The following is a 24232-nucleotide window of genomic DNA, read 5'->3' as shown; positions in this document are numbered from 1 at the left end:
GTAAACAAACGTTTGTTCTCGTGTTGTGAATAATAATTCTGCTCATGTGACGCTCGCTGTTCTGGTTTCTCTGCCTTGAATAAAAGCGTAATGAAACATGAACTTTATTAAATGTTATAAATGTGTTGAATTTTTAACCAATGGTTTAAAATAAATGCATCCCAGATTTTAAGGTCACACGAGCTGCTTTTAAAGTCTGAGCTGTCTGAACATGATTTGCACATTTACAGTCTTTAAATCAAAGCTGTATTTTCTGAAGCTTCCTGTGTGTGAATGTGCTTTTATTTTGAAAATCCAGTGCTATTAATTCACGTAATTTAATCAGTGTAAATTCATAATAGGTCATAAATATGACTTCAGTGAATGATGATGATATTTTGCTTGATGTCGCACGATATTTCCGTGAGTACGTAACGGTGAAAATATTTTTAGACACGTGACCAGATTAGCAACGCCGCCACTCGGAGGTTATCGATCGTTCTGCTCAGTTAATAACGACACGAGGACGCTTCATGTGATTGGCTGTGTTCATCGATGAATCCACTGAGTGTGTTTTAAATGATTTATTTGCTGCTAACGTGGATGAATAAAAAAACATCAATAATTATATTTTAACATGACGAGTCTAAAAAGGGAAAATAATAATTTCATTCCCTTTTTTTTTTTTTTTTTTACTCTTTAGATTAATTTTTTTTCATTTCTCACTGTGTGCTGTCTGTGCTATATTTGATCTCTTCTTTTTTAACTCTCATTCATGAATACTAACAGACACGTGTGGGGCGGCAGTAGCGTCGTCGGTTCAAATCCCGGTGTGAACCAAAATATGGAAGTTGTTCTGATCAACATCTTTGCACTACAGCACATCCACAGCTCCCGTTAGTGTGTGAGTATAAAACCAGACTTCCCCTCAGGGATTAATAAAGTACGTAAAGCTAAAGAGAGGCAACGAGAGAATAAACAAAATAAATCTGAGAGTATGAAAGAGTTTCAGATCCATTTTCAATAAATCAATCTTTCAAAGTTTATTCTCTCCATCAGAAAGACGTCATCAGGGGCGAGTGGTTACGTCACGCCACGCGTACAGAGGCTGTCGTCCTCCAGGCGAGGCGGCCCGGGTTCAAGTCCGTCCCGTCCGCTCATGATACTCTTCAAGCCGAGATCAATGAAGCCAAAAAAAAAAAAAATGAAGTATTAAAAAAAAAAAAAAAAAGATCCATTCATTCATCGACCTCGGGTGTTTCTTTTTTTTTAGCCACTTTTCAAACACACACACACACACACACACCAATAATCTTATCATCCTTCTTTCTCCTCTCCACGTACGACACTTGCAACGCGACGGGACTTTAACTTAAGTAAGAGAAGTCAAATGAACCAAACCTGCCCGATGAATCCAAATGACCTTTGACCTTTTCCTCCATGGAGTCAGTGATCTTAAAATCCTGCTGCTGGTTTAAAAAGCGCTGAACGGGTTGTGACCTTCTGATTAACCATCACACCCGCTCCCTTCAGGAGCACTGGAGTGTTTAAACTGTGATCTGAGTTCACGTGGCTGCAGGTCAAGTGTTGGTATGAAGATGACACTGGAATCATCAGACTCTCACATGCATGAACAAACTCTCTTTGCTTCTTCTTTTTGCACATTTTACAGGTTTATGTAAATTTGACTTTATTCTGTTTTCTAGTTTAAGGTCTAAATGTTGTGCCGTGAATCGGTGAGAATCTGTCCGAGCGCAGCAACACTTCAAAACGCGACGTCGAAGTCGAGATGTTTTTGATTCTCGAAGTTTCTGAAACATTTTCGGCGTGTTTCTCATCAAACCGACGACTCGGTGTTTCAGGTGGAATAATGCTGAGTAAATGTTAATGAGTGCACGCCGAGCGTCTTCACAGAGAGCGTCTCTTCTTCCTCTTCTTCTTCTATAAATGGCAGCAATTACCGGCACACACACACACACACACACACACACACACACACTCAATGATGCTCCTCTATTGTTCCCCGTCTGTCTGCAGCCCTCCATCGCTCCGACTGAAGATGTCACTGTTGTACACCAAATACACTGCCTGTGAGGGCGTGTGTGTGTGTGTGTGTGTGTGTGTGTGTGTGTGTGTGTGTCAGATGTAGAATATCTCTTCATGTTCATCAGTTAGAAACAAAGATATGTCGTATTTTAGGCGTTTTTAACAGTCAAAACAAAGAGAGTTATCAGCACGGATCCAGTTTTCTGATATTTAAATAAAAGACATTAAAATAAATACGTAAATGTGAAGTTGTAAAAAACACAATTCATTCATTCTGCATTCATTACGTTGACGTGCAGTTAAAGATAAATGTGATAAAAATTCAACTTTTTGGTTTAAATTCTGTCACTTTATTTGTCATTTAAAAAAAAAAATCCTGCTTTTTTTTTTTATCCGTACGAAAAAAAATCTCCAAAACATTTTTAAAATCTTACACTCAGATTAAAATGTTAAAATACATAAATATGTTATTTTAATATATTTTATTTGATTTTTGGAGCTTCGGTGTAAATCAGGCATTTAATAAAAGGTATAGTGATGTTTCACTCGGCTCCAACACACACACACACACACGTTGTCTCCACTTGTGTGTGTGTGTGTTTTATTATAATCACAGCATCAACATATTTAGAGAGTTATGATTTGATAATTACAAAGAGGCTCGCTGTGAGAGTGCCGATTAACCAAATGTCAAAATAAAAGTGGAAGGAATAAAAACAAGACGCTCCGAGGACAAAGGAAAAACATAACATGTTCCTCATAAACAATCACATCCTGTTATGTCAGCTCTCTCTGCATGTTTGACTTCAGCCTTTAAAAGTCATGAGAGGAGAAATATTCCAATATTTTATTTTTTTCTTAAATCTCCTTTTTTTTTTCTCTCTCTCTCTCTCTCTCTCAGAGTTTGGTCGGAGTGTTTCAGCATGAGCTTGACTTCTTCTGTTCAGGAAGAAAAAAGGCGCTTGTTTCATTTATTTCACAGCGACGTGAAGCCTCGGGGCTGTTCGGGAGCATTTTGAAAAACTGACTCATATTGGAAACAATTTAAAGATAAACATTCAGCTGCGTTTAAATCAGCTGATTTTGTTTTTTGGGGGGGTTTTTAAACGGTCAGCGTGAAGAGAGAATCTTTCACCGACACAATCATAATTATTATTCAGCTTGATAAACACAATTATTATTGAACTATTATTGGCCATTAAAGTGTGCTGAATTAAGTAGCTTTAATTCAGCACACTGCTGTAGTCATGGTAACGTAAAATGATCCGTCACTTTTGCGAGGAGTCGCTGGAAATGTTGTGATGACTCAGCTGAAGTTCAGAAAACTTCTAGTTATAATACAGTTAACCTCGTTATGTGAATATACATAATTAAAGTCAGGGTGGGTCATTTTCCTCCAGATCAACTTTTTAAGATTCTGGTAGAAACTGTCTTTAGGTCCCGACAGAAGTTAATAACTCAGGTTCTCTGAAAAAAGAACAAAGAAAATCCATCATCTGTATCAGTTTGTAAGTCTGTAAAAACGTCAACCAATGTCTGCCATGAGGTACCAATCTGATGAACCAATCACAGGCCTCCCTGTCTCCCTGCTCTCTGAAGAACCAATCACAGGCCTCCCTGTCTCCCTGCTCTCTGAAGAACCAATCACAGGGCTCCCTGTCTCCCTGCTCTCTAAAGAACCAATCACAGGCCTCCCTGTCTCCATCCTCGCTCTCTACCTCTGGCGGGCTCTAGCTCACACTCAATGCGTGAGCTAACGGCGCTGGTGCATGTAAGAAAGGGGCGTGGCTTTAGAGGGACCGCAGATCCTGTCGATGCTGGCTTAATGACACGCTCGACTCCTTGATTTTTTTTGTTGTTTTTTTTCCATTAATGTGTGTGACGAATCAAATGTTTTACAGTGCCGAGTGTTGGGGTGGCTGGTTGTCATGGTTACAGGTTTAAAATCTCTGGATGTTAGGATTTTGTGAAATGTCAACTCGAGGTTTAAACGTGGACGTTTTACTTCCACGACCAGAACCGCCGTTGAGCTCTACAGAATTTGGATTTGAGGATATTTCGTACCCATAAAGACTTTTTACCGACACAGCTCAGGTCCAACTTATAAATCTCATAAAATATGAGGATAAGTTCATTTTAAATACTTGAATATTCTTGAAAAACGTTCATCGGTAAGTTTCGTCTGATACTTTGTGACCTCACGGTGCCCCCTCTCCCCTCCTCTCTCTCTCTCTCGTATTTGTGTGTGTGTCTTTCTAATCCCTCTTTTTAGCGGCGGTGTGTGAAAGCTAGCACTCCTCGGTGTGATTATGGGGGGCCGGGGGGCTGCTGATTATCTGCACAGACCACCGTAGAGACCCCCGGCCATGCTCTGCTCCACTTTAATTCTCACTAATTGATCTTCACACTTTTATCAACTTTTATTTATTTTTTTTATCCGTTCCCTAAATCGACACAGGTGAGACTCTCTGTCTGCAGGAGATTCACCGGGGTGTCGTTGATGATGTTTTTTTTTTCTCTCTCTCTCTCTGAATTTAAATCCTGGAAAGTGGAGGCAGAATTTAAAACACCTGATATCTTTTGATGTGCTCTCTGGTAGCACAGCTCCACTTTGGTCTTAATGGGAATACAGTGACAATTAGCAAACTTGACGACGGCTTCCCAGGTGAGCTCACGCTTTCTAGCAGATCAGTTCTTTGTCAGGTTTTTAATGGAAGGACGTGAAGGAAAGGATCGACCGACGGGACAGCAGAGTAACGTCCTCTGCAGGTATCATCGCAAAAAAAAAAAAACAAGTCTGTGTTGTGTTTCAGTGAATTTAGAAATCAAGATATGAAGTTTTCATAAAGCCAGGACACAGTTGTGACGGCCCCCGCTTACAGTGCATGTGTGTATATTTATGTATCCATGTACTCGTCCTTCGAGGTTATCAGGAAATGATTGTCGTGTTGCTAGATCCGGATCTTTTAGTTTGGGTTTCAGATTTGTCGATGTTCCTTGAAGCCTCTTTGTGACGTTTCATAACTTTAAGCTGTGATTGTCTTTGTGATCCAGAGCTGTGACATTTAAACCTGCAGCCTCCGACTGCACCGTGCGTTAAGTTCAACCTTAAAAGATGAAAATGCATTCTGGGAAATGGAGACCGGAGCTGAAGCTCTCAGTGTATACGGTAAATATGAGCAAAGGACCAGAGTGCTCCGAGACCAAGACATACACAAGACCAGAGCGCTCCAAGACCAAGACCAAGACATACACCAGACCAGAGTGCTCCGAGACCAAGACCAAGACCAGAGTGCTCCGAGACCAAGACCAAGACCAGAGTGCTCCGAGACCAAGACCAAGACCAGAGTGCTCCAAGACCAAGACACACACCAGACCAGAGTGCTCCGAGACCAAGACCAAGGCATACCCGAGACCAGAGTGCTCCGAGACCAAGACATACACAAGACCAGAGTGCTCTGAGACCAAGACCAAGACCAGAGTGCTCCAAGACCAAGACATACCCGAGACCAGAGTGCTCCGAGACCAAGACATACACAAGACCAGAATCCTCCAAGACCAAGACATACCCAAGACCAGAGTGCTCCGAGACCAAGACCAAGACATACACAAGACCAGAATCCTCCAAGACCAAGACACACACCAGACCAGAGTGCTCCGAGACCAAGACATACACAAGACCAGAGTGCTCCAAGACCAAGACCAAGACATACCCGAGACCAGAGTGCTCCGAGACCAAGACATACACAAGACCAGAATCCTCCAAGACCAAGACATATACAAGACCAGAGTGCTCCGAGACCAACACATACACTAGATCAGAGTGCTCCGAGACCAAGACCAAGACATACACAAGACCAGAGTGCTCCGAGACCAAGACCAAGACATACACAAGACCAGAGTGCTCCGAGACCAAGACCAAGAGATACCCAAGACCAGAATGCTCTGAGACCAAGACAAGACCAAGATATACTGAAGACCATAGACCTCCGAGACCAAGACTAGACCAAGACATACATGAGGCCAGAGTGCTCCGAGACAGACCAAGCCATTTCAGGATCAAGGACGAAGGCGAGACCTGTCCTGGTCTGTTTCCACACTGACTGATTGAACCAGCCTTTCAACAGAGACGTTTGTAGGTACACACTTCACCTCGGTGTTTGGACTCTCCTCCTCCGGCTGACTAATGATGCTGTACCGGATGTTTAAAGATGACTCCCTCACACCTAAAACTGAAGCTGTCAACATGTCGGTGCATTTTACCAAATCAATCTTATTTCGATGTTGGACAAAGCAGTTTCCATATATCGTCTTGTCACCAGAACAGCAGGCTAGATATGATCCTAAACAAATGGCCTTCACCCCCCATGATGGCAGCCGGTGCAAATCCAGCCTCCAACATTTCCTGAACTGACGATGCCGGATGTCTGCAGTCCAGTTTAGAGACACACGTGCACATTATCTGACTTTTATTTCTTCGTGTTTTACTCTAAGTTCAGCGAACACCGATTCACCTTCTCTTTAAACCTTGCGACCATCTTTCATAGGAACACCCAGAGTTCATTTTGAATAGGTGGCTGTTTTAAGACAAGTGTATCCTGCAGGACACCGAGGACGTGACACGTTGATCCCTGATGGGGTGAACCAGGGGACAGCGCCAGCGGAGCCGACACTCCAGACCCTGACTTTGGCTCAGAGCTTTAATAAGACGTTGAGCGACACACCAAATGCCAGGACAGCGGCGTCTGGTGCCAGCATCGCCCGGAACCACAGCGGAGGGTCCTCTGACCTCTCCTACAGAGTGAGGGGGGGGGGAGCTGGCATCTGCTTTAATAAGGCTGCCCACTCTTCATCCTCCACGCCACCCCCTCGCTCCCTGAGCTGAGGCTTGGGTTCGGGCACGGGGGAGGGGGGTGGAGAAGTGGCAGAGGTAACAGCTGGCTGCAGCCGTGGCAGCATGGCCGAGGCATGACCACGGCTTTATTAGCCGCGTCCAGGACACCAGCTGATCCTCTCCCAGGGTTCCTGTCACGCTGATGTCTTCATCACTAAGCTGAGCAGACAGGCCCGGACTGCCAGCCAGCCGAGGTGACAACAAATCCAATTACCTCCCCTCCATGGTGCCCGGACCAGAGAGGGGGGGCGGCGAGGGGACGGTGGAGGAGGCTGCTGGGATGGAAGAAGAGGGACATGCAGGACGGGACGGCAGGACGAGAGGACTGACTTTCAGTATGACCTTTTGATGACAAACTCAGGTTCACTGTTATACTGCTGTCAGACACCGAGGTCATTGAACTCTTACTGCTGCAACATCAAATACAAGACATGGAAATGTGTCCGACCGCACAAAGAATAACTCCAGCTTTTACTAAGAAGCTTCACTGTGATCAGAAATTTCTGCATTTGTGATTTTCTTTAAAAGCAGGCTGGCTTTCTGAACTTAAATATACAGATGAGTAGAAACTTCCTCAGGCTTCCTTTGAAAGTCACCGCTAAGACACTTAGAGATAACAGACTTTCCCTCCGTTTGGATCCATTAGGTGAGGATCGCTGACCCCGCCGCTCACGCACAGAGATCTGACCGTGGCCCCGAACGTGCACAAACTTCCCTCACCCCACTTAGTCTTCTTTTATTCCCACATCAGGCAGGGAGGGAATCTGACAAAGGCCAGTTTTTAGATCCCGCTCCTGTCCTGCTTTTAAACATTAACTCAATTAAATCTCCATAAACAAATTGGCTCCGGCTGCTGGTCAGGGAGGAAACATGTTAAGTGCTGATCATGGCAGGCCAGTATTGATCTGCAATCAGCACGGCCGTCCCTGAAGGTGAAGGAGAGGAAGGACACGTCTGACAGGGAGGATGGAGGGATGTTTTTATTTTAATTTTGTTTTTTTCCCATCTCCACCTAAAACTCTTCTCCGAGGATTTTACGTTCTTGTCTTCAGAGCCTTTTTTAAGCACCAGGAGTTTCGTCTTCAGTCGGTGACTTTGGAGCGCCAACCGCAAAAGATCATCCCCCCCCTTTCTTCTCCTCTGATATCCCTCCACGCAGCACAAGGGATGATCGATCCTCGAGTGCAAAAAAAAAAAAAAAGCAGAGACGATACTTGAGGGTTCGAGTGTGTCGGGAGAGTTTGAAGGGCTCTCACTTCGGAGTAGGTTGAAGTCTTGCCAAGAAATTTCATATTCATAGTTAAATATTCGGCGCGCGTGGTGGACAGGGGCAATTTCTGCAGTCAGCCCGCCATTCAGAAGTGAAAGGGAAGTGGCTGGTGGATGAAGGGAGCGAGAGAGGGAGACACGCATGGGGCTTCATGGTAGTCAGATGAGAGGCTGCCAGCTGCTGATGGGTGACTGTTTGAGCGTGGCGCCTCAGGACATGCCCGCTGAAAGGCGATGCGATCCGATACCCCCACTTATGCGGGGCTGATATACATATGCCCCCGTATGCAGAAGAGGCTCGTATCAGTTGCAGAGCTTGCAGTGTTTTGGTCATTATGCCGAGTTGTTTGAGCGAGCGTCTTGCATGTCTGAACGGGGAATGTGGACTTACTGGGCTATGACCACTGAGAAAAGCCTCTTCTGCATAAAACGACCTCGTGGCTCCAAAGAAAAGTTTAAATGTTGAACTGTCTGCTGTGTGTCAGCGGAGCTGCAAAGTGGGGAAAAAGTTTCTCAAAGAGGCAGCTAAGTTTGAACGCTGAGCCTGTTCGTCTGGTGCGTATCGGCTAGCCAGGCTCACGATATAAAAATTAATGAGACTTTCAGAACGCAGACAGCTGCCATGTGTTCTCACGTCCCAATTAAAGAGATCCTAATAACCAACATGATGTCACTCTACATTAAAGGCAGGGTTGGAAATTTTCAAAAACTAGCATGATTTTGTAGCATTCTCCCCGTGCTCCCTCTAAAGCCACGCCCCTCTCTTACGTGCACTAGCACCATTGGTCCGGAAGTGGATTTCAGCTCATGCTTTGAGTGCGGGCTCGTGCATGCATGGAGTAGAGAACGGCTTAATAGGTTTATAAAACCTGTAACAAGTGCAGACATTGGTCGAGGTTTTTAAGCGCTTCCTGCTACAGATGACACTCGCTTCTCTTTCAGAGCACATTTCTGTCAGGACAATTTCACCCGACATCTTAAAAAGTGAATCTGGAGGACCCTCCCCTGCCTTTGACCTGTGAGTGGTTAATCACTGTTTGCTCCGTCTCCACTGAAGCCTACGGACCTTCATCACGTGAAGTGGTGTAATCTTGATTCACCCAGGTGACTGGACCTGATGTGTTCTTTTGATTATTGACCCGATGCTCTGTGTGATCCCGTGGCTGACTTCCTGTCCCGCTCAAACTGCTCGTCAGCTTGGCGCTCCTCAGTGAAAAAATACACTCGTGTTGTGTTGCTCCTGGGTCTCCAGGCTTTAGGAGCCATCTGAGATTGTAGAAAGATTAAAGAAATTCTTCAAACATAGCTTGGATAAACATCCATCCCTCCAGCGTCTTTACAGCCAGTCATTGTTCGGGGTCGCGATCAGCTGCAGCAGATAACCAGCCAAGATTCAGGGAGGCGGGGTTAAACCCGGACAGGTCACCTGTCACACCTCCCAGCACGATAAAGTGACCAATAAAGCTGAGCAACACGTGTTTGGTGAGTGGGAGAAGCTCATCAGTTTTCAAATGTGACATTTAGCAGTTGTATAAAATAAGCTAAATGTTGCAGCCAGCTAAGGGTAGTACTTAGGGACAATCCTGTTTGAAGAGGTTTGATCTCAACACTTTTAAGTGTTGGATGCGAGCATCTTAAAAAGACAGCGGTGTGTTTCCGTGTTCTCACCTTCAGTTCCCATCACCCCTCCTCCTCCTCCTCCTCCTCCTCCTCCTCTCTAACAGGATATAAAGCCAGGAACAGGTCACACCTCTGGGTTTGTTAGAGTGATTAAAAATGACAAGCAGACATGTCGAGTGTTCTTCATCAAAGAGCTCCGCCTCCTCCTCCTCACTCCATATCAGAACCAGCCGGTCCACGGGGGGGGGGGGGGACCGGGGCTGGAAGTGACTCCGCTCCCCTCCGGCCCACATCCAGACCTTCCCCTGACTACACGTCCAAGTGATTACACTACACCCCCAAACCCCTCGCTAACCCACACACACACACACACAAACACACACACACGCTCAGAGGGGCTAATTAAGGCTTTAATATGCAAATGAGAGTCGCAGTAAATTACACAGCTGGCAAATATGCCTGTTTTTGCCTGAAAATACATCAGGAGTGCAGCGAGGAGTGTGTTGCTGCTGCTGTTGTTGTTGTGTTTGCAGAGAGACAGGGGATTGCCCCCCCCCCCCACACACACACACACACTCCACCCCCCCTCTGCAGCCCGAGCCCCCCTCTCGTCTGCGGAGTGACTCATCCAGCCTCGTCCCTCTCTGAGTGTCGGGAGGAAGAGTCGAGTCTCTAATGGAGCATTTAAGAGACACAACAGGAGTTTAGTGATCCAGCTGGACCAGACCAGCTTTTATTTGACGACAGACTCGCTGAAAACAGTCTGACATCACACTTCCACTCTTGGCACGTTGCGTTCATCTGCTTGGACGTGGTTTAAATAAGTGTGTTTTCGTCCTGTCTGTCCATGCAGATCATTTGTGTTTGTGTACGGCTGGAAAACAACGACGGTCGTTCGACTTCTTCTGAGGGATGCAAAATCATAAAACTGTGGCCGTGCATTTGAGATGTTGTTTTAGTCATTAATGAATCAGGGCCAGAGCCGGAGGCACCTTTGTTTGGTGCTCTCTTTTCTTTAAATGTGAAACTTGATTGAAGGCCTTCAAGTTTAAATTACCTGGTTCAACTTGTGTTTATTTTGATTCAATAATGATATTTCATATATAAGCACCAAATGGTGTCCTGTGTAAAAACCTGAGTCCACCTGCCGAGCGCTGGCTGTGCACTCGGGTCCGCTCACATGAAGCGTTTGCAAGTCTATCGACAACAACCGCAACACGACCGACACTGCTCTGTTACTTTTTACTGCACGTTTTATATATGAGATCATTTGTTTGTCAAACAGACACGGAGCGAGGAGGATGTGGGTACGAGACACGACCTGAGGTGGAAAAATTAGGGGGAATTATTAGTTATACTTAAAAAAAATAAAAAAATAAAAAGCAGCCACGCTCAAAAGGTGAAGCTTTTGAAAAAAGGGACGAAAAGCTCGAGACTCTCCCCTCATTGGAAACAATTGAAAAAAGCGCTCAGAAAAAAAAATACTTGGTGGACACGAAGAGGAGCTGGATATGGCTGTAATTTGCACTATACAGTAGTTGGGTCGATATTCTGATAGAAAGTGTTTCTTAATTAGAGAGTCAAAAAGTGTCTCAGCCAGTCCGTCATCCCTCTGTGGTTCAGATTCAGCATCTTGGTGAGAGACCGGACTCTAAATCTAAACGTGTCTGGACCAAATGAGGGGGGGAAAAGGCGACGCAAGGGAGCATTTGTCCAGACTGTCTAAAGTGTGAAAATGAAGAAAAGTGAGGTCTATGTTTGCTTAAAGTTTGTGTCCACCTGTTCTTCCTGTTGTTCCCCACCTTCTTAACTTTGAGCCCCCTCCCCCATGATATCCAAGAAAAGCCCCATAGAGCATCTTTCTGTGCACATGCAGAGCATAGACACCTAGATCATCACATTTGAAGCCTCAGACCAAGTTTGCTTTCCAGTTTTGACCTTTTTGACAACCTGCTGTATGTTAGAATCTGATTACTTAATTTATTAATCTACTGCATAAATGACGTCAAATTGCCATGTTTGCATCCTTTGGCCCCAGATTGAACTGAGGGTGGCTGACTGACTTCCTCTCTCTCAGAAATGAGCTGTTTTCTGGTTAAATGTCTTTAAAACCTGTCTCTGTTGTGGTTCCAGTCGATGTCTGGCTGATCTGGTATCAGTGTGCACCATGCCCCCCCCCCCCCCCCCCTGCAGCCCTGTGAGGCATGCTGGGAGGTTTGTTCTGCCTGGTTGCTGATGTCTGCCTTCGTACTCGGGTCCCCGGAGCAGCCATGTCATCATGATGCGTCTGAAACCTGAGCACCGGCTACATGCATGGTCAGGCCGTCGTGTCACCCCGGCCGCCCTGCAGGGACTGACCGTGACAGGAAGGAGCCCAAAAAAACACGCCAGGAGACCTCTCTGTTTCACGCCGCTCCTAAAATAAGAACTGTTCACATGTGGCTCTTTGTGCAGAACATTTCCCCTCAGAGATGGCCACAGACGAGACACAGACACGTGTAGCTCGGCTCAGGTGTCACTCCTGAAACCCCCACGCAGTAAAGTCAACTCCTCTGAGGTGATGGAACAATGATAGTGAGCAGTGAGTATCTCAGCATGCTGTGATTGGTTCTTGATGTTACAGGAGGAGTTTATGCAGGTTTTTATCTTACACCTTTATTTTATCCTGTTGAGAATATCCGGTTTCATCAGCAGGTAAAACTACGACAGCCGAGCATACACCTGAATTTCTTCATATTAAAGGGGACATATTGTGAAAAATCCACTTTTACAGGGTTTTTAAACATTCAGTTGGGCAAGCTGAGTTTCTACTGACCCACAAAATGTGAAATAAATCCATCCAGTCTTTTGTTTGTGGTCTGCAGAAGTCTGAACCACCACACAGAGAAAAACGCTCCGTTTGAAATGTTCTCAGTTTGTGACATCACAAGTTGGATTCTGGTACATTAGCCCCTCCCCTCCCCTGGTACCTCCACCCATAAACTCCAAAACTCTTTTGCACAGGTCCGCCATTTATATTCTCTCTACAGAGGAGTGATGTCTACTGGGAAAACTCAGGGGGCGGGGCTTATTGAATTTAAAGAGACACGCACACCAAAACAGGGCGTTCTGAGAGAGCTGGTTTCTACAGGGTCACAAACCTCCAATATATTGACCAAAGCACAGCACAGATGTTTCATTCAGACCACAGTGGACTGTTTGAAAAGGTTTATAATATGTCCTCTTTAAATTAAATCAGCACACGCTCACTGATGCACAACAGAACTGAGGGACTGTAAGTATCTCAGCATGCTGGGAGTGTCGCCCTGTTTTGGTGTGGTGTAGCCGTGGATGCTGAAGCTGGTTGGTCAGGTTTATAAATTTGCACACAAGGAAAATAACGTCAACAAACAGTAAACGTTGCAAACTTGGTAAATGTGGAAAATGCCGAGCTGCAAAACATCCAAGAGGTGTCGCTGATCGAATGACCACCAAGAGGAGTCAAGAGAGGAGGGAGAAAATATTTTGTTCCATCTCAGAGAACCTCGACTTCTGCTGTCACACACACACACACACACACACACACACACACACACACACACGTCGATGTAATTATGACAGTGTGAGAGGACAGTTCTGTATCAGCTCCACCTTGCCGACATGCGACATTGAGCGGAGGACGCAGAGCGGCGTTATCTCTGCTGGAAACAGCTGACAGAATCCAAAGACAAATATTGAAGCATCAAACAGGTAAACAGGCCGCGAGTCCTCCTCTGCCCGGGCCGCCGCAAAAGAGCGAGCCGGGCAGACGAAGTGGCGTTCATTAGCGTGCTGTCGGAGCCCCTGATCAGGATGAATAAACAGCTCCACCTTCAGCGGCTGGCCCTCGGAAGAGGCAGCGTCCCGCCCGGCCGGGTGCATGAATATTTTAGGAGGGTAAATAATTAATAATTAACAGCAGACAGGCCAGTGATCAAATGCAGCAGCGTGGCAACAGACATGAAAAATCAGACTCTTGTAAACAAAGACAAGAGAGCCCACATTTCCTCCCCTCTCGCCACCTTCTCTTCTCGCCTTTTAAATATGCGCATCTTCAATCGCCCCCCCGCACGCTCCTTAAACCACACACACACACACACACACACACACACACACACACACACAAAGTGCTGCTAACCCCCTCTGTCACTCGCTCACATTCATACCATCACTTATTTCCCTTCACAAGAATGAAATTTTCAGTATTCCTGGGCGGCCGGGATGTGACTGAGCGAGAACACTTGATCTGGCCGCCCGCTGTTTTCTGATGGAAAGATTTGCTTTTTAATACAATCGTCACTCCTCCCACCTGGATGTGCCACGCCAAGACAAATCCCAGCTGTGTGACTCCAAAACCTGACAGGGCTTAAAAATTCCCTTATTACCATTCCCTTAAAATATCAGCCGTACTAACTCCTACCAATGGCGGGAATGCTAATCACGTCTCTGGGCGGCTTAGAGGAGCATGAACACAGAGCCGCCAATATGGAGGCTTTTGGTGCATGTTCATGAGGAGTGAGGAAGACGAAGGAGAAGAAGAAGAAGTCCCAGCTATAATGACACACATTCACAGAAGCTCTTAAAAGCCGCCTCTGTGAAATCTGGCACATCTCGCCGGCTGACTTTAGCCAGAGGAGACATTTCATAAAAATCAGACTTAATCGTGTAAACAACGCGCAGACAAACAGAAAACCACTGCAAACAAAAATAAAACAACTCTGGAAGCTGTGCACGGATCGCCTTCAGAGTTAATTTTAAAGTAAGCATCCCGCTCCTCAGAGATTTTAATTAATGCTTTAATATGCAAATAAGTTAGCAGAGATAAAATCATGACAAACAGATGGCAAGTGTGGGTAATTATTTTGTGAATCCAGCAGGGGCATGTATTAAAGTTATGGCGTCGTTCTCCTCAGGCCTCTGCAGCCACGATGAGAGGAGAGGAAAGAAAAAAAACAAGAAGCAGCAGCGCCGACGAAACGAGACACAAATGACTTGGTTTTGTCTCCAAGTGATAAATGTGCGACCACGGCGAGTCTGAGTGCGATGTGATCCTGGAGTCGCCCGTTCAGCCCCGATCAGAGAGAGAGAGAGGCAGGGGGGGCGGTTTAAATCCTCTTCACTATGACAGCAGACGTCCAATCAGACGACAGAACACCTGAGGTGAAGGTGAAGTCTGTCAGCTGTCAATCAAATCAATCAGAGACCGCTGCACAGGGAGTTTAATGTTTCATTTCCTGTTTTATTTTGAAATGTTTTTCAAAATAAAACAATGTGTTTTCTGTTCAGACTCCTGGGTTAACTTTCTTTTTTTTTTGTAGTACAACAAATGAGTCTTTCTCTTGTCTCCGTCTCAGACTGAGTGGACATTTTAAGTCTGCTCTTTCTGAACAGAACAAATAACTTCAATTTGTTTTAAGTTTCTTTTGTGTCCCCCGGTTACGTCCGCAAACTTCCGGTGTTACGCTCTCAGTTAGCTGACACGCTCGCTGATTCTTATTTCTATTTATGATCTTGGTCTTGTCTCTTTCCCTAACTGTCCTGGTCTTGTCTCTTTCCCTAACTGTCCTGGTCTTGTCTCGGTCCCTAACTGTCCTGGTCTTGTCTCGGTCCCTAACTGTCCTGGTCTTGTCTCAGTCCCTAACTGTCCTGATCTTGTCTCGGTCCCTAACTGTCCTGGTCTTGTCTCGGTCCCTAAATGTCCTGGTCTTGTCTCGGTCCCTAACTGTCCTGGTCTTGCCTCGGTCCCAAACTGTCCTGGTCTTGTCTCGGTCCCTAACTGTCCTGGTCTTGTCTCTTTCCCTAACTGTCCTGGTCTTGTCTCTTTCCCTAACTGTCCTGGTCTTGTCTTGGTCGCTAACTGTCCTGGTCTTGTCTCGGCCCCTAACTGTCCTGGTCTTGTCTCAGTCCCTAACTGTCCTGGTCTTGTCTCTTTCCCTAACTGTCCTGGTCTTGTCTCTTTCCCTAACTGTCCTGGTCTTGTCTTGGTCGCTAACTGTCCTGGTCTTGCCTCGGTCCCAAACTGTCCTGGTCTTGTCTCGGTCCCTAACTGTCCTGGTCTTGTCTCTTTCCCTAACTGTCCTGGTCTTGTCTCTTTCCCTAACTGTCCTGGTCTTGTCTTGGTCGCTAACTGTCCTGGTCTTGTCTCGGCCCCTAACTGTCCTGGTCTTGTCTCAGTCCCTAACTGTCCTGGTCTTGTCTCTTTCCCTAACTGTCCTGGTCTTGTCTCTTTCCCTAACTGTCCTGGTCTTGTCTTGGTCGCTAACTGTCCTGGTCTTGTCTCGGCCCCTAACTGTCCTGGTCTTGTCTCAGTCCCTAACTGTCCTGGTCTTGTCTCTGTCCCTAACTGTCCTGGTCTTGTCTCGGTCCCTAACTGTCCTGGTCTTGTCTGGGTCCCTACCTGTCCTGGTCTTGTCTCGGTCCCTAACTGTCCTGGTCTTGTCCCTGGTCTCGGGTATGTATCTGTCTCGTTCAGCGTGGTCTTGACTACAACACTAGTTTCCTGTTGCGTTCTCGTGTTTCTCTTTGTGCCCATATCGTCGTGTTTCCTGTTTTATTCTGAAGTTCTGGTCCGCAGTGATTTCGGTCTTACTTCCTGTCTCCGTCATCGCCCTGATTGTTCTCACCTGTGTCCTGTGAGTCTCACCTGGGAGGACTGACTGACCCCTGTATCAAGTCTGTGTCCCGTCTCTAAATCTCAGCTTTATTTTGTCTTTTACCTTTTTGTTCAAATCTGCACTCGGATCTTCTCTCTGACGTCGCTCTGCAGATATGAACAGTTTATTACGTCTCTGTGCATCTTTTAAATCTCTACATTTGTCTCGACAGTTCTCTGCATTATTTAATGTTCATTTAATTATATTTATTTACCGCATGACGAAAATGAATTCCTGTCTGTAATCGTCCCCCGTCCCAAACGTTCCCCGCGTGACGGATTTAAACAATAAAAAAAAAAACCCCATCAGTTATTGTTGCTCATATTTGAAAAAACTCAGCATCACTCCAGTGTCTCTGCATCTGTTTGAGATGTGTCGTTTACTTCTCGGGTGATGGTTTTTATTTCTTCTGAGTTTTCATGGAGATGAATCTTTACAAACACACATTTCTAAAAGTTCATTTTTTAAACATCTCAAATCACAAACTTACCCTTCGCCACGAATCAGCTCCGTCAGCCATCGAGTGGAAACACTACAGGTTTCCGAGAACACGCTACAAACCGTGTAAAGCTGCGCACACACACACACACACACACCTACATTAAAACCTACCTGCTCCTGTGACGGTCTGTGAGGGTCTACGTCCAGCGCGGTCAGGGAGCTGTTGATCCTCAGAGCGAGACACAACGCCATCAGACCTCCGACCTTCACCTCGTTGTGACGGAGGTCCAGCTGCTCGATCTGATGACTCTCAGCCAGGAACTCTGCCAACGCCACCGCTCCTTCGCCACAACAAAAACACGGGGGGAAAAATGTGACACGGAATATCTCTCTAAGGCGTTTGGAAATGTTCCCTTCATGACATCACAAAGGGCAGTAGCCCCTCCCCCAGGTGGGTGACACTCCCACCTAACACTTGACCTTTAAGGTGAATCTTTTCCAATTCTGTTGTACAAACTGTATAAAGACAATAAAGGTGTTAATCCTGTTTGTACCTTCACAGGTGATATCTGTTTTCGCCAGGCCGAGCCGCAGCACTGACACGTTCTGCATCAGAGGCTCCCTGATCACCTGGATCCCCTCGTTCCCCAGGAGGTTCTCGCCCAGATCCAGGACCTGCAGAACCCTCAGCACCGGCTGCAGACACAGGGAGGCGTTTGTTTTCAAACTGCGTTTAAACTGCAGATTCACAGAGCTGCAGATTTTTAATGATTGTTTTTTTTTTTTTTAAAGATGTCCCCAAACTTTCCCAGACAACGAGGCTCTGCAGTGAGTGAGTGAGTGAGTGAGTGAGTGTGTAAAAGGCAGAGAAGTTTTAATTATCATTATTATTATGCGGTGATTATTATTCCTTTTCAAACCGTTTCCTCTCATGTTAAACGCTCAGAACTTCTGTTTCTTCTCTCCAGAGCCACATTAGCATTGAAGGTTGATTAGCTGGCGCATAAAGCTGGGGGTGTCTGGGGCACAAGAGGCCCATGCTGCCCAACAGCTTGAAGAGGAACGCACCACCCACTCCTTGATGCCCCCTCGCCTCGCCACCCTTGTTAAATTCCTCTGGTCACTGCTCTGAAGAGAGTGGGAGCGCGGGGGTGGAAAGGAAGCCAGGAAGGCGAGCGACAGACCCACAGAGCGTCTTCGTCTGAGTTAATTTGCAGCGCTGTGACAACAAACACACTTGAGAGGACCCCCTCCCTTTCCTTTTCTCTTTTTTTTTTCTCGCTGAGTTGCAGCTCAGAGAGGCAACGCCACATCCAACGCGTGGCGAGGAGCTTCTCCGGTGAAGAAGGGAGGAGGAGGAGGAGGAGAGGGAGGAAGAGCGGCTCCGATGGATATGCACGAGGGATAATAGCAGACAATTAAAGAGGCGACTGCGTGGTTGAGAGTGTGTGAGAGTCAAGCATGGTTGAAGCCTGTCAAACGTAAACCACAGGAGGGTTGGAGTGAGAAGTTTGAGGGGGGTAGGAGTGTGAAACTACCAAAAACACAGTATGCTTTCACACATGACATGCTGGCTTCAAACAGAAAAAAAAACAAAACACCAGACGCACAAAATGTAGAAAAACAAGAAGCCTGCATGACATGTTCACCAATTTAACCAGATGATCTTTTTTGTGTGTAAATTTAGACGTGATTTTGGCCCGCGTAGACTCCCATTGTCTTCATCCTCTAACGAGGCGGAGAGAAAGGGTTCGTAACAGCTCGCTTTATTAGACGCACTCATCTGCAGGTCTAATATTTTTACACATTGGCTGGTGTTCATAAATGAGCAGAAGTTATTCATCTAAAACACCGATTTTCTACTTCTCCTTTTTTTCTGTTTTGCCGTGGAGGCGAATGTGACATTATAAAACTACGTCATGATGTAGCTGATATCCTGCTTTTTCTGCGTCTGTGTTATTTAACTGTTTCAGCTCATCGGACTTGTTGTTGATATCCCGCGTAATCAGCACTTCCTGGGTTTGAAGGGGAACGAGGACGGCTGATGCTGCTGGTTTGAAATTAGCCCGCTCAGAAGTTCAGATAGACAGCAGGCAGGAGCAGGAGTCAAACGCATTCTGGAGTAATCCCAGGACGAGTCTGCAGAGGGCGCTGGACGGTTTGTCTACCGATATGACGCCAAGAAGGACATGAGAGACGCTCCTCTCCCAGCTCTGGAGAGCAGCCTTTCCCTGGCAGCCCTGCAGCGTTCTGCCCACTTGGGAGGCTTCCAGAGGGCTCGCTAATCTGGCATGTGGGGAGGGTGCGCCTTAAAGAGACGGCAGCTGACATGAACCGTTTCAGGAAGAGGATGAAATGAGGGTTTTAAATTATGCCATCAATGCAACTCTTTAGTTTTTACAGCGTGACAACATGACAGCAGAACATGAGGAGAATATGTGAGGAAGGGTCTGCAGCCAGGTCTTCAGTGGCTGTTGCTCTATCCATCACTTACATTCAATGTTGTGGCTATCAAGCGAACCGTATCATCTCAAGTCTGGCGTATTTGCGATGTTATCTCCTCTTTGCATTAGCTAACGTGCAATTTATGCACAAGAGCAAGCAAACAAAGGTTAGCGCGCCGGCTTGCTTGCTTGCTAGCAGCGTCGGTGTTTGTTGACCTTGGCTGACTTGATTCCTGAGCTAACATTAGCTAGTGATGGCTCTGCAGGGGAGCTGAACACAGGCGAGGGTGGGTGAAGGAGTGACAACCCACCAAAAACACACAAGGCTTTCACACACACACACACACACACACACACACTACAGTGGGGCATCACATACAGGCCTCAGGGTGAAAGGTTTATCGTATATTTAAATGTCGCTGGACTAATCCTGGAAGTGACAGAGAATAAGAAGCCAAAATGTTACACCCCTGTCTTCTTCTTCTTCCTATGAGAAGCCTCGAGGACCGAGAGGAAAAGCACCAAACAGAAAGGTTAATAACAGCTCTCCTCTTCATCATATTCCACACAACCAGCTACGGGTCTAATTATCATCATTACAGCCTGAGAGGACATCTACTTATCCCTGTGACTGGCAGGCCACATGAGCAGCCCTCCTTAGCGCACATCTATTATTTAATCAAAGTGTTTCTTCTTTTGGTAGCACTGGAGCAGACAGGGGAAGTGTGTGTGTGTGTGTGTGTGTGTGTGTGCGCGCCACGCAGGCCTTTAATTTCTAGCCTTTCGACTTCCACAATCGCCAATCACATGACAGGAAGGTGCAGTTTATGCTGCCAATCAAGGCGGAAGGAACGCATGTTATTAGGAGTGTACGGAGTGGGAGGCGGGATGTTTCAGAGGGGGACATCGCCGTTTGAGGCCGAACACTTTTCAGCTCCTAAATCCCGTCTCCAGATGAAAGCAGGTATTAGCCGCTCGGAGAACTTCGCGGTCAGACAGGATCGAGGGGAAGCGTTTTATTTGGCGTCACATTCCCAGGATATGTTTGACACACCAAGGAGATCATGTCTTTGTCGGACCGACGGTGAGCGGTCGTTGCCTTACTTCTTGCAGTGTGTCCAGCTCCTTTTTATTCCGGCTGATTCGACATGTTGAATCGTCGTCCGCGTCGGTTTGCGGCGAGAGGAAGACTAGCTAATCCGCTAAGCGGCTCAGTGCACGAGAAGAAAAACTGAAGTAGCAAAAGTTAAAACGGCTTTAAAACAATGTAAAATGATTCTAGTATCAGAACAACGGTTTATAAATCTGCATTCTTCTCCCTCCTCGTTTCCCCCTTTTGGAACTACGATTACTGAACGCACATGGCGGTTGGCCGTCGGCTGTCGTCTTTGCGATGTGTTCAAGTGCAACTTTTTGGCCTGTTCTTTGCCGTCTGTTTTGTGTGTCAGGGCTTGAAGACTTTAAATGTGAAGAGTAAAGAACGGTTGCTTCCTCACCAGAGCGTTGGCGAGGTGCGCCATGCCGTCTGCGGTGATCTGGTTGTTCCTCAGCAGTAAGACCTTCAGTCCTGCAGCTTGGTGCTTCAGACCATCACACAGCTCCTCCAAACCTGGAGAGGAAAAACATGACGGAAGGCTTTATCAGTCGTAGCCTCTACTCCCGTTGTAAGCTAGCTACAGAACTACGCTGATTAGAGGGATGAGCTTAGTTTAGATGCTTTTTCAGAGGCACAAAGTTAAAGACTCTTCAGGTTTCAGTAAACATGTTCTATTGTTCAGTGATCGAGGTAAAGTTCCCACCAGCGTCTGCGACGTTGTTGTTGCTGAGCTGCAGCGTGTGTAAGCTGGTGTTGTATCGCAGCAGGTCTCCGAGCTGCAGAGCGTCCTGGTAGCTGTTCAGCTGGTTGTTGGAGAGGTGGAGCTCTTTCAAGGCTTTGTTTGACCTGAGTGCACTGACTGGAAGCAACAAGACAAACGATCACAGAGATATACAAAAAGATCAGGAAGAGGATCCTAAATGACGCGAGCTCAGCTCATGATCAGCCTCCCTCGTCTGCATTAGATGTACTGGTCTGTTTAAATAAGAAGAAGATATCCTTTAACTTCATGGTCCGTTGTTGAACATGCGGTGACTGGCTCAAGGGCACCTCAGCAGTGCTCAGTAAGGAAACGTCTCCAGCTCCCAGACCGATTTCCAGATTTGATCCGTGTGAACCGGTTTCTAACCGAAGACCCCTGAGCTCAGTCTGTAAGGCCAACGATGCACATAATGTAAATGTTGTGTCCAAGCTGTAACTCAGCTGCCTGCCACTAGAGGGGGCTGTGAGCTCTGATCAAGGAACCCGCTCTCCTCGCGATAGGGCCCAGATTAAAAACAGCACAGTGGAAGTTTTGGTTTTAAATTTCGCTGCAACAGAGGATGAAATGAGAGATTTTACTGACGCCAGAATTACACAACATGAACGGTGAAAGTGAGTATATTAGATCTCCTTTAAATATTAAGGTTAGTGCGACTTGAATCTTTGCAGGAAAGCATGATGGAAATGTTTCCACATACAAAACAGCAAAACTGAGAAGTTAAAACTTCTTTGACCTCAAACAGACGCTTGAATATTTGTGACCACGGACATCGTGTTCCTGCTTCTACAAGTTCTGCTCTCACATGTTCATAAAGACTAAAGAGAAGCGAGGACCGACGGACTGTGAGGTTACATTTTCACTCCTAACTTCAGATGGAACCACCTCCTCAACCCCCGTCCCTCCTCTCTAAATTAAGACATATGGATTCCTTTCAAATTGGTATTAGATATGATCCATGGTGCCGAACATGGAGCCTGCAGGTTGGAGCGGCAGCAGGCTGATTGAAGGCGAGTGAACTTGAGCATGAAAACGAGAACACAGCGGGAACTCTGCCTCCTGCAAATTACTGCGCTAAAGATCAAGTGGCACTCCTTCAGACACGTGGGGGGAGCCATTGTTGGAGGCGGAGCCGGGACTCAGAAACCCCCGTCAAATCTTAAGACCCGCTCCGCAGATGTCTGTGTGTTGTCCTCTTTCATCACGGTTCTTTATTGCATGTTTAATAGAGAGTCATTATCTGTGTGTTTTGACTCCCTGCCTGTGTTTGGTGTACTGTACTGTGTGTCTCCTGTGTCAGTGTTTGTGGGCGCTCTCTGCCCCTGCGTCCAGATCGATGCCGCAAATTTGATCAGGCCTGTCGGGCTGCATGCGGAATGCCAACATTGTCATCAGGCACAGTGGGAACCGAATGTTGGAATCGGTGGGATTGATCCGGTCGACTCCACCGCCAGCGCGCCAATCCCGCAATCACAGGCCCCCTCGGATCGAAGGCAATGATCCTCAGCTGGGACCCCCTGCTGGGATGGGGAGGAGGGGAGGTGGAGGTGGGCTCGGTGCAGACAGGGAGGACGGAGGGGGTGAGTGTGGAAGGAGGAGGAGCGAGGTTTCAAGACCCTAAAACATCAAAGAGATCCAGGTAACAGCGGAAAATGTTGGAGGAGAAGTTTCTGTCGTGACGAGTGGACATCACACTGAGTCCGTTTAGATCTGTGTCCGCTCCAGCTGAGACCAGACAAGACGCCTGAGTTTGAGTTTGGATTCCCCCCCCCCCAAAAGAAAAGTCAGAGATGGTTTTCAGCATCACACGGCGTCAACATTGTCCTTAACGGGGATTTTAATCTGAATGTTTGATTTTTTTTATCTCCGCTTCTTAAACCGTTTACGAACCACCACTGTGTGTGTGTGTGTGTGTGTGTGTGTGTGTGTGTGTGTGTGTGTGTATTCATTTGTCAGTGTGTGTGAGTTCATGTGTGTCCATCCATGTCCAGCACTTAACCCCCCTCTGAGTGTTCACCCGTTGTGAGTGTATTTATCTATCCATACGCTCGTCCATTAACCGTGTTTGTGTGTCCACGCCGGAGAACAAGCTGTCAGTCTGAAGGTCAAAGAGCGGCCCGTCTTTAGTGTCCTATATTTATGGTGACTCTTTTAATGTTCGCCGGGTAACAAATCAAATGTTTGTGTTTTTTACAACGTGCAAGGAGGAGTGAATGCACCGTCAAAGACGGCGTGGTCATGTGTTGATCTGATTGAGCTCGTTTTGGACTGTTTTATGTTTTTCTATCTTTAGACGAGTCGACGTCTCTGAACTTTGTTTGCCGTGGCCTCGCTGCGTTTACTTCAAATACAGACATTAACTTGAATATGGTTTCTGACTGAGACTGAGACACATCTGAGACCGGAGGGCTCCGAGACCGAGACAAGACCAAGAGCATTTGTATCTCCTCGTGTGCAGGAGTGTGTGTCACTCTGTCCAAAATCTGGAGTCCGCCCAGTCTGAGACCGAGACAAGACCGAGTAAAAATGCTGGTGCTCCTGAGACAAGACCTTCAAAAAGTTCTCTGGAGACCAAGACTAATTTCAAATACTACAACCCTATCAATGCATAACGAATGGTGTGAATTAAATTCAGCCCTCAGCGATGATACGTCACGTCCTGTCAGTGCATTGATTCACAATCATCCACATCCATGTCCACACGCGGGCCAAGATGGTCCTGGTCTGGGTGTTCTGGGTCCTGAAGTACACGACGATGACAGGAGCAGGGTCAGGAGTGACACTCTGACAGATCAATATGATCCTCTATATATCAGCGATAACAGCAAATATCCATCTGACTCAAACAGCTGCGGAAATTAGACGAATCAGATTCCAGGAAACAGTGACTGCATACGCTGTTTGAGTGGAATCTTGACCAGACCCCAAGAATGTGTGTGTGTGTGTGTGTGTGTGTGTGTGTGTGTGTGTGTGTGTGTGTGTGTGTGTCCTGGCTGACGGAGCAAGCATAGC

At 46.5% G+C, this 24232-nt stretch overlaps 1 protein-coding gene and 1 long non-coding RNA gene across 2 annotated transcripts in view; one reads left to right on the top strand and one right to left on the bottom strand.

Moving 5' to 3' along the window:
* The window catches only part of LOC306840137 (uncharacterized protein), a gene marked incomplete at its 5' end in the record, with an annotated part of 47298 nt that overhangs the window by 6610 nt on the left and 16456 nt on the right, over positions 1 to 24232 (bottom strand). The window contains 4 exons of the mRNA XM_079369231.1: positions 17092 to 17261; positions 17475 to 17674; positions 20832 to 20973; positions 21164 to 21326. Of these exons, the coding sequence (XP_079225357.1) occupies positions 17092 to 17261; positions 17475 to 17674; positions 20832 to 20973; positions 21164 to 21326 (675 nt within the window). The remainder of the gene's footprint in view (positions 1 to 17091; positions 17262 to 17474; positions 17675 to 20831; positions 20974 to 21163; positions 21327 to 24232) is intronic.
* Positions 17671 to 18851, top strand: LOC306840940. Its single transcript, XR_013781405.1, has 2 exons — positions 17671 to 17764; positions 17889 to 18851. It is a non-coding gene; the product is annotated as an uncharacterized lncRNA (long non-coding RNA).

Source organism: Symphodus melops, assembly GCF_947650265.1.
Source record: "Symphodus melops genome assembly, chromosome: 19".
NCBI classification, from domain to species: Eukaryota; Metazoa; Chordata; class Actinopteri; order Labriformes; family Labridae; genus Symphodus; species Symphodus melops.
Note: the sequence above shows the minus strand (reverse complement) of the source record. Positions and strands in the feature narration are given on the sequence as shown.